The sequence below is a fragment of the Nelumbo nucifera genome, chromosome 1 (genome assembly GCF_055504915.1).
Source record: "Nelumbo nucifera cultivar China Antique chromosome 1, China Antique-T2T, whole genome shotgun sequence".
NCBI lineage: Eukaryota > Viridiplantae > Streptophyta > Magnoliopsida > Proteales > Nelumbonaceae > Nelumbo > Nelumbo nucifera.
In genome coordinates, this window is record NC_142649.1 from 128,936,344 (window position 1) to 128,957,627 (window position 21,284).

Sequence of the window (21,284 nt, forward strand, 5' to 3'; positions counted from 1 at the left end):
CAAATTTAGATTACTTGTGAGTTATGAACTACAGCATTTGCACTCCTGGGGATATGAGATACCTAGTAGAATTCCAAGCGAGCTAACAATGTCCTGCAATCAGCAATGGCACTGCTACTGCACCATGGTGCATCCAAAGAAATCACCAATAGAAGATTAATAGCTTCAACTTTGGTTTAGCAAACACATTAGGGGTTGAAATTCATATGATTTACCGGTGGATGCGTCATTTGACTACGCAAAGCCAAAATTTTCCATGAAAGCACGCATATTGATGAATTGCAATAAAAGTAGGAATTAGAGTTATTTCAATTTACAACTGTAGAAAATTGTGCCATTTCTCATATGTGGTGGTTTCTTGCAAACAAAATGAAAAAAATAAATAAATAAAATAAAAAGAAATAAAACCCTCTCCAAATGAGAAAAGATTGGTATTTTTTTTCTTGATTGATATAAAAAAGATTGGTAGTTGCATACTTCCAGCAGTAGAATTCCAGTGAAATGAACCATCAATTGTTAAAAGGATTTAGTGGCTACTTAAGCATTCAGTGTTCCCGTGTTTCCATTTGGATTCTCCGGTTCTAAAAGGAATATGTACTATCGGAAAAAGAAACCAATGATGGAATGCCAATATCCTGCCAACTGTAGAAACAAAAAGAATTATCAGTTGCCAAAACGAACGTGGAACTCAGAGCCACCCTTCTCTGTGCACAACACTTACCTGTGTTAGAATACTATTTCCGGTCTGACCTTCAATGACCAACCCTGCTGTAAGACCGATCATTGCCCATGCTCCATTAAGTGCTTCAATTTGACGTCGCCTCTGTTATTCAATCATTTTGTCAGGCCAGATTCATCAAATCAAAATACAGAAAGAGAATAGTGGAAGAAAACATGGCCTAGATATGCTGATAATCTGTTGGGAACGGCTGTGGCAGAAAGTAAACTGAGGTTATATAGGGACACGTGAAACAGATGGACAACATATGCATGCACCAAACAATGACCATCTAATATATCCAAACAACCAAAAAGTGTTTTTTTTTCATGATAATGATTTGTCCATGTTATTTGGACTCACAGTGCTTGCAAATAGTGGTATAATTAGAAAAAAAGGTGTTCTGTTCCACACCAACAACCACATTAGGAGACCAAACCTTAAGTTGTAGTTGTTTTACCAAAAAAAAAACCGTAAGTTGTAGTTAAAAATTTTCAGTTGCTAGATTAGACACCAAAACTTGAGGACTAGTTTCTCAGTCTTTAATAACATACTCATATTCAGTTCCTCACCTTCATCATCATCATCATCCAAGCCTTATCCCAACTATAGGGGGCCTGCTACATGAATCCTGTTTCACCATTCATTCTGTTTAATGCTATAGCCATTGTTAAATTAGTATCACTTAAATCATTCTATTTAATGCTATAGCCATTGTTAAATTAGTATAACTTAAATCATTTCTTACTACTTCAACCCATGTCCCTTTTGGTCTTCTACATATGTGAGACCAAACCATCTTAGTCTACTTTCTCTCATCTTATCACCTACCGGATATTCAGTTCCTCACCTTGTACTTGAAAACTTTTTACTTGCTAGATTAGACACCAAAACTTCAGGACTGGTTTCTCGGTCTTCAATAACATACTCAGATTCAGTTTCTCACCTTGTAGTTTTTTCTCCATACCATACTTTTGATAAATAGGTATCTTCTATTAGAAGGGACCTTTTACACACAAAACAGTGTTAAAAGTGGGAATTCTGCAAGCCAAAGGCAAGCAGGTTCTCCCTAACCTTATTCAGGCATTATGTGAAAGCAGGGGTACAACTTGGGCAGGTAGGCAGTCAACCCAGGCCCAACCCTAAGACTTAGACCTCAGGCTCAGACCTAGCCCAACCAATTGTCAACCCCAAGTTAACTGCCCCAAGCTTGACTTAACACAACTCAGGCCAGGTTCGGGCTTGGTCAGGCCAAGGCAAGTTGGTAAGGTTTAAAAATTTTTCTAGATTTGTTTCGCACATTCACCTTTTATTGAGCTTTATAGCCCAAATTAGAAGTAGAATTGATTATAAATATGCACAAATGCCATTAATAAATGGATACATACATTTTTGTGCCAACCCATGTAGTTGAGAGAGAGAGAAAGATGTATTTATATAAAAACATGCAATAAGATATGTGCATCTATACATATTTGTGCATAGGTATGAGTTTGGATTAATCATATGTAGACTGTAAATTGAATAGAACAGAATGGCAAAACAAGACTTGGATGATGACGATATACATATTGTAAATAACTAATACTCTATACTGTAAATGATAGTCCTCAACCTAAGACCAACCTGAATTTAGGATAAGTTCAAGTTTTCTGGGCTGAGCCAAGTCCAAAGATCAAAACTCAAGCCAAATTTGTGCACAAGATCAATTTGATTAGACCAGGCTCAGGTTGGGGCCGTTGGGCCCACCCAAGTTGTAGTCCTATCTGCAAGGTGGTCAAAACCTGGTGGTGGTTCAAGGTGGGGTGGGCCGGAGGGGTGGGGGAGGTGGGATTTCATCTTGCATGTTCTCAGTTGAACTTCAATTAGGAAAGCATCGAGGAACCTAAATGAATAATTAAAAAAACTCGTCTATTTGCTAGAGCCGTATTTTGTTGAACTGAGAATAGTGAATTTCACAGGGATCATCCACTGATGTAAACACAAATCGCCAGATCACCTAAAATCTTATGTTTCTCTATTTTTCTTTTTCTTTCTTTATATACGACTTGCTTTTTGACTACATAGAGAAGCATCTTCTCTGGAGGATAAGAGAAAATAGGTTCACTCACCTTGAACTTCTCTTTGGCTTTGATTTCCTGCATTTGTTTGGCAGCTAAGCGCTTTGCCTCCAAAGGATCAACCATGATTATCTCATTGCTTGAATTTCCTTTTCCTCGAGATGCCTACAAATAAACAACATTGATAGAAACTAAAGAAAGAGAACAACATCTTCCATCTAAACTATGTCATTGTCTAAAAAATTGAGAAGAGAAAAAAATAGGAAAATGGACAGGTTCACCAAGTCCTCAGTTTTCATACCAAGGATTATAAAATCAAACATTCACATCAACTCCTAGCAAAACCAAGGATATGTTCAATTGACCACATGATCTTAAACCCTGTCTTATGTTTATGAGGACGCAAATATCTGACTTCAATGCATAAATCCATAACCAACCATCTTGTATCAACATTCAATTCATTCTCTTCAAGAAGATCAAAAAATGAATCAAAAATACCAAGTCTACTCAAGTTAACTATCTTATTGATTTTTGATTGAAGCATCAAAAGGCAAGTGGTGGCATATAACCTGAGAAACATATATTCAAAAGCCCAATGTAATATCTAACTTTCCAATATACAAACATGTGCATAATGGTAATATGTACAGATACAAATAAAAAACAAGTTATCCTTCACAAGGTGAAGAATGATTAAGAAGGGAAGTGATGGGGGAAAAACTCACTTTCCTTCTGAAGCATTATTCAATTTTGTCCAAAATTAAGCTTGACCAAGAATTTACAAACAAGGGTAAAACAACCAATCTTTCTGAATAACAATGAGTGTGCAGCCTACAATCTAATGGCTCCCGTTTATTAATTATTTGACGCCATAAAGTCCATATCCAGGAGAGTAACACTACATATATATAACAATGGATGAAAGGAATGTACTATAGAATGAAAAATAGAAAACTCTAGAGCCTTTAGGTATTAACAAAATAGCCAACATAGTATGAATCTGCCATTACTGATATTACTTTGTTTTGAGTGCTTTATTACTCAGGATTTTTTTTTTCTTTTTTTGCTACCATATGGGATGCCAAGTAGCAGATGAATCACCAGTTTTTGTACTGTAAACCAAGAGATTGAAAAGGTGATAAACTGGAAACTAGACAATCGAATTCCTAGTAACCAGTCATATTCGAAATAAAAGAAAATAGCATAATATAAATAGAGGCCTTGAACTGGTTCATACATTAGAGTTGGCCAAGATCCGAAATGCTTGGCATCTGCTCCTATGGGTAATCAGCTTCACATCTCCATTCCTTCTCAATCCCCAGCCGAAGAAAAATAGTTCTGTAAGACAAATTTGAAATTAAAAGGATGATGCCAGAATAAAACCAGGAGAACGATTGCTTCTATGAAAAACATAAAATGTCTCATTTAAAGCTACACTTTCCAATGGCTCATTAAAACATTCATCTAGATACCGTAACCTATTTTCACATCTGAAGACAGGACGCAGCCAAAAACATATCAATCTAACCATCATGGCACCAAAGGTAGCCAATTTTTTTCCTGCTATTTCATGTGTCCCAGTTCTAATTCCTGAAGACAATTAAAACTACCCAAATGGCACTGTTTTTGAACTGTGACCTATCCAATAGGTGACCTACCGGTCGAAGAGTCTAAATCAGAAAATAGACAAAGTAAGGAATCATGACGAAATTTACATGTTCTAGCTACCCCGATACTGGTTTATATACAGCTTAACTAAACTACATATCAATCGTTCCTCTGAAAATCTCAATCAAATCTTATGGTACTTACATTTTGCAATTAGTTTCTTAAGATTACTTCCACCAATTGAAACTTGAAACCTTGGATGAAGGAATAAATCTTGCTTATTATTGGATGTTCATAGTTCTCATATAAAATGCAAATTCTGTGTAGGTTTAATTCCAGAAAACAAACATACCTACCAAAGAAAAACCCCATAAAACATGTTAATCTTGGTAGATTCTTTAAGAAGTATAACAGATCATCCAATACAGAGAACAGCTTTAACACAAACTATAATATTGTTCGAAGTCAACAACTTTCTGCTCACTAAAATTTGCTTTCCTTTCAAGCTTTTCGACGATTTTCGGTCACCAGTAGTGATAACCAAAAGAGGGTCGGTTCTAATTTGAGCAAGAACTTCGACAAGTACTCAAAAGCCAGTTTCCAGAAAGTCAGAAAAACAAAAACGAAAAAAATAAAGAACTAAGGTATGTTTTTTTTCGGATTGCACTTACTTGAGGAATTTTGATGAGAAAGACCTTGAAGTTGAACAGGAGGAGGAGCGAGCAAGAGAGGTGGAGATAAGACCGCCATAAATGGTGAAAGTCGTGGAACCCATCCTCCGAACCAACTTTTACAATCATATATTCTGCTCTTTACCCACGAAAGCGTGAGTATTTAGGGCCGTGTGTATTTAGAAAGATGTTCTCAATGCGCGGCTGGATGACTGTGTTTGGAGAGTGTCGGAGTGTGCCTAGATACTATCGCAAAAAAAAATGGGTAAAATACAAAAATCAACCCTCAATTTTCTGACAATCATAAAAATCTCCCCTATATTTTTATTTTAACAAAATTCTTCCTTGAATTTTTAAAAAATTCAACAAACATCTCCCTTCCGTCACTGATCCAAACGGAAAACGTTAAACCCATGCATCAAATGTTTTTAAATACCCATTTTACCCTTTTTAAATTAGTTTATATATTTCTTGTCTTTTGGCACAACTAGTGCTGGCCTCACTCAGCTTTTCTTGCTCCCCATCACCACCTTCGATTCCGACCACTCTAGGGCCCTTTATCTGGTCCAGGGACAGCTTGGCCAAGGAGATTGTAAGGGCGCCATCCTCCAGCTTGGCCTTCACCGACTCTAAACATTTTTTGTTAGCTGGAACTACCTCCAGAACTTGTGAAGATGTACAGTTATAAGAGTTTTCTGTCACGAATTGTCGGAAGTGCCTCTAGAACTTGCGAATATGTGCAATTTGATAGGTCCCAGTCAAAGCTAGAGTTGATAGAGTATTTTGCTTAGGGTGAGAATAAGACCACAAGATTTTATTAACTTCCAACTGCCCTTCCAAGCTGGTTGGGCGGTGTTTAAATACAAGAAACCTCAACTGACTTCCACTAAAATAGCCACTGACCAAGGGATTAGCTTCTCTAACTAGTTGGTCGATCCCTAAGCCATAGCAACATAACAAATTAACCACTAACAACCTGACCTATTCTTATGCAATAACCACTTAACCAATTGATCGCTTCCTATGGCTAACAGTTTGGCCTTATTGACTAACTCCTAGTAACTGACTAACAAGAAAATAGAACAGAAAATGGAGAGAATCTGTTGTGCTTCTCCTGCTGCCACGTCATGCCTTGGATGGACCATGCATGATACATTAGTCGATGTATTTTGGGTTCTTCACGGGTGTTCTCTGCGATCTTCATGGCTTATCAATAACCCCTCCTTTGGCTAGAACCTTGTCCTCAAGGTTCATGAATTTGTCTTTTATTTCTTGCGTGTTCTCCCATGTAGCATCCTCCATTGGAAGTTGTCTCCATTTGATCAAGCTTTCTTCAATAATTCGATACCCCTTTTTGATCCAACAGGTGTCCAGTATTACCTCCGGTTCAATAGTCAAATCACCATCTTCAGTTAGTGGAGGTACTTCGTTACTAGCAGCAATTGTCTCCCCATTTTTTCTTGAGAAGGGACACATGGAATACCGAGTGAATGCGAGAACCTTGTGAATTCTGGTACAATACTATCTCCCGACGAAGAAATAATACCTGATACGAAGAAATAATATCTCCCAACGAAGGTGTTCACGCCCAAGGAAGGATCCAAAGACTGCTCCCACTAAAGATGGCGCAGTGCAAGATGGAGCAGAATCAACAGTGTTCTTCTCAAGAACCTAATCCTTCGCAAGAATTAGCAGGACAGCACGTGAGCACAGCTTCCTATCAGTCCCTTCACAAGGAACTGATATCAAGATCCAATCTTGATTTCTCCCACTGAACTGAAGATCGAACTAGCAGGTGAGGCAGCGGCAGGAAAGAGGCAACAAGAGAGAATTTTTGCAGATGTGCTGAATTCTCTCTTCTATGATTTCAGCTCTGAAGACAGATGATGATCTTGTGTGTATAAAGGCTGCCGCCCCCTCCTCCTTTTATAACCTTAAAGGGATCAGCTCCTAATCCCATTAGGAGTTGCTGATCCAAATCATATTTGGATCAGAATTCCCTTTAAGTGATAAGGGTAAACCCTTATCTTATCTGTAGATTAGATCAACCTTTTCCCAATCTAATTAGGAGGTTCTCAGATCTGAATCACATTTAGATCTGGACTCTCTGAGTGGATAGGGTTAAGACCTTATCCTATCTGCTAATCCAATCCTAGAATTCGCCCCTTATTTAACTGATCAAATCAACCCAGTTCGAAATGGGCTTTAGGCCCATTAAGGTTATGTGCTCACTTAGCCTTCCAAACTGCTGCCCAGTTGGGCTTCCTTGTATGGCATGGGACCCAAACATTGATCTACACATCAGCCACATGGGTTTAACCTAGCATTTCTTACAAGACCTGGCCGAATACACTGTTTTGGACAATGCACCCCCTGAAACCCATCACATGGGCTCTATGGGCCCAACACTTACCCTAAGTGGTCCCTGGGCCAAGCCAACTTGTAACACTTAGGGACTGTGGGCAGATGCAAGATTAGCCCATCAGGTATTACCCTCAATGGCCTTACACTTAACCTCTCAGCCTATAATGATCAAACACTGCCCGACAAGAGAGGACCACTCCCTCAACTGCAAGGAACAGTGCTGCACTCTCTGCTCACATGGATCCCGAGAATTAAAACATTTTGCAAACGTTTGGAAACCATAATATATATACTTTTATATCTCATATAAAATATATTTTGCAAAACAAATCTCAACGATTGAAATCGGCTGCCAGCAGTCTTGGTTTCCATCAGAGAGAGTGCATCCCCGATCATTACCTTTGCCCGACAAAGGGGTTGATCCTGTCACTATGATCACCCACTCAGATGACTTCTCAGATTGTCCCAACATACCCAGGTTTTGACCCCCACTAAAGATCTCACTAGTTGGCATATTAAAGACAACCCAATCCGACACCTAGTGCAGTATCATAATTGAGTCTAGGGGTCAGGTGTAACTTTCCAGTTTTGCCCATCAATCTCCAAGGTCCAGAGCAATACTGGAAATCTGGTCCAGTTCAAAGATTCAATTAATCCTACACTGCATGTGCCTTGGATCTCACCCTAGTGGCTGAGACAGGCCACCCCAACAATTGGCAGCACACCAGTGTCAGCCTTGCCAAGATAAATCTCCCCAAACTTATCCAACAGTTGTGAACATTCTAAACTAACACGAGTCTCATAAGTGTCCAATTTAAGGGTATTACACAGAAACACACCACAGGAATATGAATCAAATATGTACTTTATTCATTTACAATAAATTCATAATGTACATCATTCTGATTGGAGTTAAGGGCATACAACTGTCTAACAGAGGGGGCACCACTACTCAGTTTTTGTAGCAAACCAACCCGTTGCGGCAACTGTAAGGAATGCTTGGGTTTTCGGTTGCTTGTGAAAGGGAGGGAGAGATCCATCATATGGACGCCAAGAAAGCAGCGGAATAGGGTGGGCGAATTTCAAAAATTTCTCTCCTCCCTTTCAACTGGGAATCATATTCCATGATTTTAGAATACAATATTCAAGGATCTAATCGAACCAAAACCGAACTAGATCTGAACCAAAAGGAAAGGGAAGGGTTATACCTAATATGGAGAGTCGGTATCTCCCAACGTCGGTGTTCACGCCCAAAGAATACTCCCAAGATCTACTCCCACTGAAAATGACACAGTGATGCTGGAGCAGAACCAACAGTGTTCGTCCTACGAACCAAACTCTTCCCAAGAATTTAGTGTGAGTTGTTTTCTAAGATGAGCTGTTTTCTAAGAAAATGGTGCCAAACAAATGGTGCAACAGACCCTCATCCATACAGTACCGTTTTCTCAAAAAATGGATTTAAAGAAAGAGAATCGATGCCAAACTCTCAAGTTCGCATCTACGCCCCATTTAGTGTGCCCCAAAAACGCCCCACATCGCATTTGAGCATGAATTTGGGAACACCTCCAATATTTGTCATTGGGAGATGTTCCCAATACATGGTTAGGATGTCCTATAGGACGTTTTTGAGACACTCTGTGTGGGGCAGATGTGAATTTCAAACCCCACCCCCCCCCAAAGTTATAACTTGTTATAGAGAAGACATGCATTACACATGACAAAAAACCATCATGGGCAATTTTTTTTTATTCGGAATAATAATAATAAAAAAAAACTCTAGATCTATGGAGTTTAGAACTGATCCCAACATTCACTGTAGCCGTACATTTAAAACATTTCACCATAAAAAACAAGGGAAATGTTTACAATATAGAGACCAAATCTGCTCCTCGCAAAGGGCGCCTCACACATGCATCTTATCATGTATGAGGAACATCTCCCATACTTTTAAGTTATTATTCACAAAAGATATTCCCAATGCATGGTGGATGTGCATGTGAGGCACCCAAGTGTGAGAAGCAGATCCCATCTGAAAAATATAGGGCTCCCATGGCTGTTGGGACCATATCCAAACTAGAGTCAGATGACTCATATCCATGTCCCTTCACATTTTCCACTGTCTCAAGGCTCAATTTAGTAAAAATATAGATACAAATATGTAAAGTGTAAAATCTTATATTTTATATTATTTAATATTATTAAACTTTATATTTGTACCGTACATATTTAGATTTATACTTTTTCCTAACTGAGTCAAAATAATACAAAATAGAAGGTTTTTCACTTTACATATTTGTATTGTATTTATACTCCTTCCAAAGCCAAAATGTAACGTGACAATTCCCAGTTTCCGAAGCAGTTGAAGCTGGGCTTAATTAGCTCGGCTCATTGACATCTACCTATATAAAGACAAGCATTACAATCCATTAATTAAATCCAACATTGAAATTCTTACAAAGAAATGGGTATTACTGAGTATTGCAATCTGAAAAAGAATTTTTCACCTATTTTGGATTTCATGGGAAATCCAACTCAAAACCATAAGAAATCTACATAAAATTGTAAAACAATATTAATGGCAATACACAGTAAGGCGATGTTTGGTTTGAAGGAAAAGGTAAGAACCTTTGCAAATCTTGTATTAGTTTCCTTACTTTTCCCTTCCTTTCCCTACGTTTTCCTTCAAACCAAACATAGCCTAAGAGAAAAGGACAGGAGACACTGAGGAGTTCACACAATTCACAGCCTTGTCAAGGAAAGCCTTCAGACTTCCGTGTTGGGAATCTTAATGTATCCCTTTCCTTGCTCCACATCAATCTCTTCAGCTAGGCTTACATTGCACTGGTAATAAAACACAGTAAACACTGTAAGGCCAAAGATCTTGACCAGAAAACTTATACCATTCAGCAGAATTGCAATGCTTAATCGAATAGCTTCTGTGAAAGCCATTCTGCCCATTATGAATCCCTGAAATCCAGAGATAGGGATAAGAACAAGAGAGCAAAGAACGATGAGAAGAACTCCTTGAAGCCTTCTTCCCTTGATAAGCCCTTCAGCTCTCCCAATTGCCTTCATCCCGTAACAACCATCTTCCAGAACCGACAGAACAAGGCTCACAGTCGTAACCAGGGACACATAGATTGTGATACAAAGAAACACAAGAGATACCATGGAACCAAAAACAGCCGACGCAATCCAACCACTAGAACCACCAATGGCAACCATTGCCAACAAACCGTAGGAAGGCAAGGCAAGAAGAGTGCAACCCAGATTAATGAGGGAAGCATAGAACAAAGTGATTGCTGGACTTTTCCATGTTGCTCTGATCCTTGATATCAACTCCTTGAGAGTCAAGTCCCTGCCGCTGTAGGTCACAGCTGAGGCATAAATAGTTGCAACCGTGGAGAAAAAAAAGAGCAGCCACAAAGCAGCTATTAAGATCCCTTCTGTGACCATGAAATTTCCAATATCACTTCTGATTTTGCCCATTAGATTGACATATTCGGGACTTCCTGGTATTCTTTGTGGAAAGTATAAATCTTAAAAACAGATCAGCAACCAATGTTTTGGTAAGAAACTGGTTGCCTAAGAAGAGAAGAGAGTAAGGAAGAATGGTGAGGACAAAGATGGAAGCCATGAGCTTCCTACTCTTGAAAAGGATTTTCAGTGCATCTATTAGGATTCCTGTAACACCCAACTGGTTGGAAGATTTCATGGTGATCTCTGTGGACAATCCCCCAACTTTTGATGCCATGCTCTCTTGCAATGTTTTGGTGCCTTAAAGGAAGGCAATATGTTCATTTATAGGCATAGACCCAATTGACTTTACGCGTTCTTACTCAATTTCTTGGCCATAAGTTGATTAATTGGGATGTTTGAACTTTGAACTTTCAACCAGGTAAGATGGGAAAGAGGCTATCCCAATTCTGATGATGGCAAGCTTTCTTCTGAATACGTTCATCTGACCAGAGTGATTTTGGGTCTGGACCACCCTAGGATCCAGATTTGTCATCAAATGGCTAGATCATGAGTTTGATTTTGAGCATTCCTGCGTGTTGATTGCAACGAGGATGGTAGAAAGAAAAGTTTAATTTGTTTTATTTGTTCTCTCGTCAATGTCTCCCAGAAATTTCTAGGGAGGACGTAATTAGAAAGGGTAGCACCACCTAAATGAGAAAATGAAACTTGAGGACAGTGACCATGCATGGTCTTCAGCTCATTTTTTGACAATTAATTTGGTCTTTAGCTCTTAGATTCAAAGGAAAGACTCGATCCAATCTTGACTTTCGTTGAATGAAGCTTATCAAATGAGAGAAAAATAAAAAATCTACCTCATTAATGTCCATACACCACTTTAAGTTGTATTGGAATAAATCTGAATTTGTGAAGAATGCAATTGTTGAATGGTTCCTCTCATTGAGTTCTTTCTTTTAATTTTTCAATTCTGTTGATGCACCCAGGGGAGAGGGAACTGTCAATCTGTCATCGTCATAATCATCATCTTCTCCAAGCCTTATCTCTTACTATATGGGGTCAGTTAACCCTGTTTCACCATTTGGTCTATTGTCCATCTATCTATCTATCTATCTATACTATATTATAAAGTGATTAAGTCCCACATCAGCATCCCTCTCCTTCTCCCATTCCTCCTCTCTTTTCTCCTTAAACCTCTCTCCTATCCCCCTTATCCCTTCCTAGCCCTTCTATGTAGCCAATCGGCATCCCTTTCTTCTACACTAGAGTGTCATTCCAAATCTCTTTCTCATGTTCTCAATTACTTAGCCAATCCCCTCCTAAAATTTCTACTAAACTATTCATCCCACCTAAAATCTCTCTCTTGTTACCAATCGGCTCAACCCTCACCTCAAATTTCTCTTAAACGATCTCTCCCATCTAAAATTCCTCCTAAAACACCTCTTAATCTATATTATAAACCACCAACAAACAAAAATGTGGATAAATTAATTAATTAAATTAACTTGGATGGTTAAATTAATTTGTGAAATATTTTTTATATTTTCAATAATTACTGATATTATTGAATATTATTTAGTAAATATAAACACCTAAACTATAATTTTTCGTAATTTTGATAAATTGAAAATTTTAATTACTAAGAATTACTTGCTGAAAATTACTGATTTTGGTAATTTAATTTCATATTTTTTTGAAAATTAATTATTGAAATAAATAATTACTAAATAATTAATAATTAAGTAAAATATTAATAAATACAAATTTAATAATTAAAAATTATCAATAATTTTTAGCAATAATTAGTTACTGATATTTTCAGTAATTTTGGTCAATTTATTAATATTTAATGATATTATCAAACAATAATTAAAAATTTTCAGTAATTTTTTAATGGAAAACTAATTTTACTAAATAGAAATTTATTTTTTATATTTTCAGTAATTTTGATACTTACTATAATTTTTGTGAAATAATTGGTGATTTTTATAATTTAGTGAAACTTAAATCATAAAACTTCCAACTTTTCAAATAAATAATTGGAAAATTTTTATAATTTCTATAAGCATCGATACTACATTTATAATTACCATAATTAATGGAACTATATTTATGGGTTGGGGGGTTTTATATGTTTAGGGGATGACCCCCAGGGTAGGAATGGCAATGGGCGAGTCCGGGGCGGGGATCATACTCCCCATTCCGACCTCGAGTTTTAAATTAATCCCTACCAAAAATTTTAGCCTGCATCAACGGTCTTCGACAAAGAGGGCTTCCCCATTGGGGACTTGAATCCCTAGATTTTTTAATTAGAAGTTTGTTTTTAGAAAGGTACTTATTTAAAATAAAGGAAAAATTAAAATGTAAATAATATTTTAAATATATTTTGATATATATATATATATTTAATATAAATAATATTATATATTTAATACTAGCGGGAACCTGTGCGATGCATGGGATTTATTAAGAGAAAGCTAAATGATAGAAATGGTCATATATTAAAATACCCCTTATAGTTTCATGGATTTACTAAAATCAACCCTATAATTAGCATTTTACTAAAACACCACTTATAATGTGCAATGGATTTAATCAATCTTCCATTAGATGACAGTGGAAAATGACAGGATGACCCTAATGTTCATTTAAATAAATTTAATCAAAATAAAATAAAAATACAAATACCATTGTTGCCCTTAATAAGACACAGGAAACCACTCTATTGGTTATACTTGGTCAATTTTGTTTTTTTACAAAAAAAAAAAAAGCATTAAGGGTATTTTTGGAATAAAAAATCATGGGCTTAAGGGCAAAACAAACACCCCTTAATGAAAGGTTGATTAAGTAAATAAGTTGTAAAATATATGGGATGTTTTAGTAAAATGAAAACTATAAGGTAGGTTTAAGTAAATATGCAAAACTATAAGGTGTATAGGAATGGCAACAAGGCAGGGATCATATTTTAAATATGTTTTGATATATATATATATATAATAGTATAGTATATTTAGTATAAATTACATTTAATATATATAATCGGTGTCGAGCGGGACAAGGACCTCAATCTCCACCCCTAGCCCCGACCCCGACCTCGACCGAGGATTCCTATTATTCCCCATCACCGCCCCCGCATCGCCAAAACAATCCCCATCCCTAGCCCCATCAGGTCGGGGAAGTTGGGTCCCCATTGGGGATGGGGAAAATTGCCCTCCCTAAAAGTGTGTTATAATAAATGACCATAATAGAAACACATAAGAGTATACAATTATTTTATATTTTTAACTTTTTAAATAATTAATAATTATTCAGATTTTATATACTACTTTTAATAAAAATTTTATAATACAAAAATAACAATAATTAATTTCAGTTAGGTTTATTTGTCAAATTGGTGAGAACGACCGACCCAATTAACTCGACCCAAGCTAATCGATTTTCTAGTATTTTAGGTTGGCTTTAATTCAAAATTTTCCCAATTCGACCAATTTGGATCAGTTTCACTTTGGCCATTTGTAAACCGACCAAAATCGAATGACCTAAACATGGATATATATTAATATTTTATATTTTAAATATAATTTTTAATATGGAAAAGTGGGAATTTTCCCATATTTCTTAGTCTAAAATGTTTTATATCATAAATCTAATTTTTAAATTTATTTTTTAATAATTGCACTATAATTTTAAAGTCAAATTAAATTTTTAAGTTTAAATCTTTTGAATAGATTGGCCAAACGAAAAAATCAACCCAAACCGATACAACTTGAGTGGGTCGATTTTCACAAAAGGTAAAGTCGGTTTCAGCTGACCAACTCCCTAACCTGACCAGGTCAATATGGTTGGCCAAATAGTCTACGACCGAACCAAACCAACTCATGAACACTCATAATTTCAGCTAAATTAATAGTCTTATCTCAGATAAGTAACAATAGTTTAATCTCCAATAATTATTGAAAATTTATAGCAAAAATACACAACTATTGAAAATATATTGATAATGAAAAATACAATAAGTACTAAAAATATATTAACTTAGTCAATAAATAGTATAATCTCAAATAATAATTTAATCCCTAATAAATATTAATCAATAACTTATAACAAAAATACAACAAATACAATAACTACAATAAATTAAATTTAAAAATTTCAACAATAGTAATTTAATTTCCAATAATTATTGAAAGTTTTCTGTTAAATAACAAAACAAAATAAATTTATACATACTCATTGATAATACATTTATCACAAAAGAATAAAAATATTAATTTTAGTAAATATAATTATAAAATAAATACAGATTAAGAGTTTAAAATTATTATTAATAAATATTATTTTTTTTGAAAGTTATTTTCTCGAATTATTACTTGATATAAGTGAAATTAACTATTTACAATATTATTTTATAATTATATTTCTACTTTTTAGAATTTTTTAAATTTATTACATAATTTCTTTATTTTAACTATTTAAAACCTAGTTATGTTAAATATTTAGTTATTTAAATACTTAAATAATATGTAAAATATTGAAATTTTAAGATATTAATTATTTATTAAACTTAATTATCTATAAAATCATAATTTATACTATTATTACATAATTTCATTATTAATTTTGTAATATATTAAATTATTATTAATTTCAATATTATGTTATAAGTATTGTTCTACTTTGAAGAAATTTTTTAAATTTATTACATAATTTCGTTATTTTAACTATTTAAAATATAGTTATGATAAATATTTAGTTATTTAAATATTTAAATAATCTATAAAATATTTAATTTTTTTTGTTATTTAAATTTTATTTATTTAAAGATATTACATATTATTAAATATTTAAAAAACATTTGAATTGATAATCCAAAAAAACATAATTTAAATTGTTAGTACATAATTTCGTGATATATTTTTGTAAAAATATTAAATTATTTTTGTGTTTTTAATAAATATTTTAAATTTATTATATAATTTTGTTAGAATATTTAAATAATTCTTAATTTTTTTAATCCAAACTTTCTTTAGATAGATATAGATAAAAAGTAGGGGAGAGGATAAATAGGAATTAGAGATAATTTTAGAGAAAGTGGGGGATAGTGGGGGAGGTAGTTTAGGAGTAATTTTAGGATAAGATATTATTTAGGTTATTGGGAAAGTGCATCTCATTGGTTGTTTCAAAAATGACATGGAATTAAAAATTTCAAAAAAAACAGAGAAAATTTATTGGCTGCTTTGTTATATATATATATATATATATATATATAATTGGGGTTGGGGCAGGGTGTGGACTTCACTCCCCATCCCCAATCAGATATTCCTATTAATTTCATTCCCACCATATCCCTGTTAAAGCAATCTCCATCCCATCCCCACTTGATCAGGGAGGCCTAGTACTTGGCAGGGAGGGAGAAATGTGCCATCCCTATCCCCGAGTTGTGTAGTTCCATAGAGCAATAAGTTTTAAGTCAAATTCCATACATCGCACGGTGGCCCGCTACAACTATATTATATAGCATTAAAAGGCCACATCAGCAGCCATCTCTTCTCCCATTCCCCCTATTCTCATTTTTCCTCAAATCCTCTCTCCTTTCTCTTACCCCATCCCTGCTTTCTCATCGAGTCTCTTCCAAATTTTCTTTCACCCTACCCAGGCCTCTCACTTGGCCACATGGCAAGAGAGTTCCTAATGCAAGAGAACTGTACTTTTTCAAACTACAGTACCCTATTAGGAAACCACTTCTTGTTGGTTTCAAATGTTACCAAAACAACATCACTCTTCCCTTCGTATGTTACCTCTTCCCGACTCAATACGACTCAATCCTATTGCTCCATTGCTTTCCCAAACTGACTCTCAAATGCGTTGGTTTTGCAAGAAATATTGGATGTTGATGTTGTTCCAGCAACCAACGACTCTTTTCCATCGTCCAAACCCATCGTACACTGGTTTACGTTTCACACTTAAGGATGTGTTTGGTTGCAATGCAAATAAATTTGCATTGATGCAAAACCATGGCAGTGCAAATGATTTGAATGTAAATTCTGACCTATTTTTGTTTTAAATTTTAATTTATTTTGTTTGATTGCAGTACAAATGAAATAAATTAAGATATGAAGTGAAATAAAGTAAAACCCCAAAACAAAATTAAATGAAAAATTGCATTTTTTTTCATTTGCGCTCCCATGCATTTGTATTAGTGGAAATAAAATTGCACTTCAACCAAACATAGCCCAAGGACAAAAAAACAAGGGAGAATTTTGAAGAACCATTGGCTGTTTCCATCGTTCCAGCGACTGGTCACACATTTCGGTCATCCAAACCCACCATACATAGGCCCTATTTCTAGGCCTGTCAACAGGTCAGTTCTGGGTCAGAATCAGGTAGGACCAGTCCCGAAACCAACCCAAACCCTATAGGGTTATAATTTTGGACTCAGAACCAAATTGATCGGTTCTTGAGACAATTGGGTCCAACGCAATGGACCTAATTCTAATAAGCAGGGCAATAACAGCATAACACCTCTACTAAAAATACAATGAAAACCTTGCTAAAAGGCTACAAAAATTTGAAATTTAGAGAACTGGTAAGGAGAACAACTATTAAAAATTTGAAATTCATAAAAAACTATGAGCAATGGCAGAGAGAGAGAATAAAAATATATACCTCTCACTCTCTGTGGGGAGAATGGTGAGGCCCATGATGAACTCGTGAAGGTGAAGGATTGCTATGACAAATAAACGGATGGACATGGATGGCATATGGGCTGGATGACGTTGCCGGTGGCCTTTCTTTCATTGTTCAGCATCGGCCTTGCTTTTAATAGTTCCACTGCTCTAGGCTTCATAGTTAACAATTCACTATCTGTTCGGCATCAATAACAGTGGTCTACAGTCGGGAACGCCAATCGGCGTCGGGTTTTGAGAATAAACGATTGAAGTTGATTGTGTTTGTCTGAGAGAGTGAGAGTGTCTCTCTGTGAGAGAAGTAAGAAAAACGGTCAAACAGGACAAAGGGGAGAAAGAGTCGAAGGGGGAATGTCATTTCGATAGGGTTTTGAATGAAAATCCTACCAAAATGACTATTTTAGACATGCTTTGTTTAAATATTACCTCTATATACTTTATTAATTAATAATTATTATATATTATATATTTAATAATATATATAAATAATTGCATATAGGGTCATTCGGGTCCTTATCAGTTTGAGACATGGTGGACACAGTTCCAACTCGAAAATAATCAAGAAAATATGAGGAATTGGAACTGACCCACCAGAACAAGTTCTGGAACCAAAACTAGTCTAGTCGATCTGGATCTATCAAGTTGGACCTGACCCATTGACAACCCTAGTCGAACAATCACTATGCGAACGAACACTGTAGACATTAATCAGGAGAAGAAGACAACTCGATTCAGGTATGGGATGGGTTTGTTAAATCCTACAAATGGATCGACCCATTAACAATGGTAACAATTACTACTTATTATTACTTAATCACTACTACTAATTATTATTATTATTATTACACATGGACCAACTAATTAATTATTGTTACAATAATAATCAATTAATTGTATTAATTAAACTAATGGGAAAATTTCATATCATTATCCTATACTTTGGGTCGAGTGACAATTTGATCTCCGAACTTTAAAATGTGACAATTCAGTATCAGAACTTTCAAAATGTGAATCCAGTACCCGAATTTTCAAAATGTGACAATCTAGTACCTGTCATTAACCAGTCTATTAATTAACCGTTAAGTGGCATTTGAAAAGTCAAAAATGCCCTAAGAATGCCATCTAATTCTCTTTATCAACTATCCAAACATTGACAATAAAATGAACAGTCCCAAATTCTAGATTCTTCTAAACAATCACCAACTTTTTTGAATAGAAGAGGCTAGGATTTGGGACTGTTCAATATTTTTTTAATGTTTGGATGGTTGGTAAAGAGAATTAGATGGTATTCGAAGGGCATTTTTGGCTTTTTAAATGTCACTTAACAGCTAATTAATGGATTGATTAACGGTAGATACTGGATTGTCACATTTTGAAAGTTCGAGTACTGGATTATCACATTTTGAAAGTTTGGGTACTGGATTGTCGCATTTTAAAGTTTGAGGGGCCAAATTGTCACTCGAGTCAAAGTACAGGGTACTGATCAGGAATTTTCCCTTAATTAATTAGCAGTAATAATTAATTTAACATTGTTAATTGATTATTTAATACCATTAATTAAATATAGAATTAATTAATTTAATATCATTAATTAGCAATAATATTTAATTTAATAGTGTTAAGTTAATAATTAAATTAATACCATTAATAAATATTGTTAACTAATGGACTATTAAAAAATAAATTATAACAATTACTATTTTGTACGGTTATTGTTCTTGGTAAATACTGTTAATATAATGGTAATATATTAAATAAAGGTAACAATATTTTAAAAATAATGGTAATTATAGAATTTTTAGTAATTTTTATCAAAATAATGATAAATAATCGTAATGTATAGATTACTGTTATTAACAAATATTTTTAATTAATGTTCATTAAAATAATAGTATTAAGTGTTTACTGTTAAATAATTAAATTAATAAATCATTTAATATCGTTAATTAAATTTAGTAGTAATTATTATTGTTAAATAAGTAATTAACAATATTAATATTGTTAATTAAATTAATTAATGTTGTTATATACTTTTAATCTATATAGATTGTAAAGTAATTCAGGCCATGTAATTAGTAGTAATAATGTTAAAAATTAATAATTAATAGATGTTTTCATGAACAATTAAATTAATTATTTTATTACTATTTTTAATAATTCATAATATTAGTTTTATTAATTAGCAATATTAATGTTAATAAAAATAATACTTTTATAAATTAAGAATTATAAAATTTATTAATTCACAATTAAGAATTATTAACTATAATTATAAATTTAGTAATAATTTCTTAATTTTTAATTACTTATTCAAAAAATAATTGTGGTTTATTAGTTAAAGAGTTTCCCTAAATTATTTGATAATTGTTAACTATAACTATTGAATTTATAGAAATTAGTAAATTATGCTAATTTGTACTATCTTTTATCAATAAATTATTATTGTAAAATTTTAATGAAAATTTATTAAATTACAATGATTAATGTAAATTACACTAAACATTAAAATTTTGAACATTTATTAATAACCAAAAATTATTAAATAATGGGTTATTTATTAATTTTTGGTAGATTATTAAATTATTTAATATTTGTTAAATAATGGATTATTTCTGAATTAATGATTTCACAATTTTTGGTAGAATATTTTCTAGAAAGTTTTAATAATTTTCATAACTAATGGATTGTTTAAGAATAAATTGTTAGACAGTTTTGTATGCCCTTAGCTTCAATCAGAATGATATACTTTATGAGTTTATTGTAAATGAATAAAAGTGCATATTTGATTCAGGTTCCCTTGGTATGTTTCTGTGTAATACCTTTAAACTGGACACTTAATGAGACTCGTGTTAGTTTAGAACGTTCACAGCCAGTGGATCGGTCTGGGGAGACCTATCCTGACAAGGCTGACACTGTGGTGCCACCAAGTCGGTTGGGGTGGCCTATCTCAGCTGCCAGGGTGAGACCCTAGGCACATACAATGTAGGATTAATAGAACCTTTGAACTGGACCAGATTTTCAGTATTGCCCTGGACCTTGGAGATAGATGGGCAAAACTAGAAAATTACACCTACCCCCTAGACTCGATTATGATACTACACTAGATGTCCGATTTGGCTGTCTTTGATGTACCAATCAGTGAGATCCTTAGCGGGGGTCAAAACTTGGGTATGTTGGGACTGTCTAAGAATTCATCTGAGTGGGTGATCGTAGTGACAGGATCAGCCCCTTTGTCGGACAAAGGTAATGATCGGGGATGCACTCTCACTAATGGAAACCAAGACTGCCGGCAGCCGATTTCAATCGTTGAGATTTGTTTTTGCAAAATATATTTTATATGAGATATAAAAGTATATATATTATGGTTTCTCAAATGTTTGCAAGAAGGTTTTAATTCCCAGGATCCATATAAGCAGAGAGTGCAACACTGTTCCTTGCAGCCGAGGGAGAGGTCCTCTCTTGTCGGGCAATGTTTGATCATTATGGGCTAAGAGGTTAAGTGTAAGACCATTGAGGATAATACCTGATGGGCTAATCTTGCATCTGCCCACAGTCCCTGTGTGTTACAAGGTGGCTTGGTCCAGGGGCCACTTAGGGTAAGTGTTGGGCCCATAGAGCCCATAAGATGGGTTTTCAGGGGGTGCACTGTCTTTAACAGTGTATTCGGCCAGGCCTTGTAACAAAGGCTGGGCCGAACCCA

The 21,284-nt window shown here is 34.6% G+C and overlaps 2 protein-coding genes across 3 annotated transcripts; both read right to left on the reverse strand.

Annotated features, from left to right (window-relative positions):
- Nucleotides 1-285: 285 nt before the first annotated feature.
- Nucleotides 286-5,889, reverse strand: LOC104613166 (uncharacterized). Of its 2 annotated transcripts, none has more exons than XM_010280881.3 (5): nt 5,061-5,889; nt 4,019-4,119; nt 2,830-2,943; nt 722-823; nt 286-642 (listed from the first exon to the last, which is right to left on the reverse strand). In XM_010280881.3, exons 1-5 carry the CDS (start codon nt 5,137-5,139, stop codon nt 598-600), a joined length of 441 nt encoding a protein of 146 aa, XP_010279183.1. In that variant the 5' UTR covers nt 5,140-5,889; the 3' UTR covers nt 286-597. The 2 variants fall into 2 exon arrangements, with proteins under 2 accessions (XP_010279183.1, XP_088750332.1); XM_088894206.1 differs by lacking the exon at nt 5,061-5,889 and adding an exon at nt 4,746-5,007.
- A 4,298-nt stretch (nt 5,890-10,187) lies between these two features.
- On the reverse strand, nt 10,188-11,178 carry LOC104613167 (uncharacterized). Its single transcript, XM_019200450.1, has 2 exons — nt 11,073-11,178; nt 10,188-10,963 (listed from the first exon to the last, which is right to left on the reverse strand). Exons 1-2 carry the CDS (start codon nt 11,176-11,178, stop codon nt 10,188-10,190), a joined length of 882 nt encoding a protein of 293 aa, XP_019055995.1.
- Nucleotides 11,179-21,284: the final 10,106 nt, after the last annotated feature.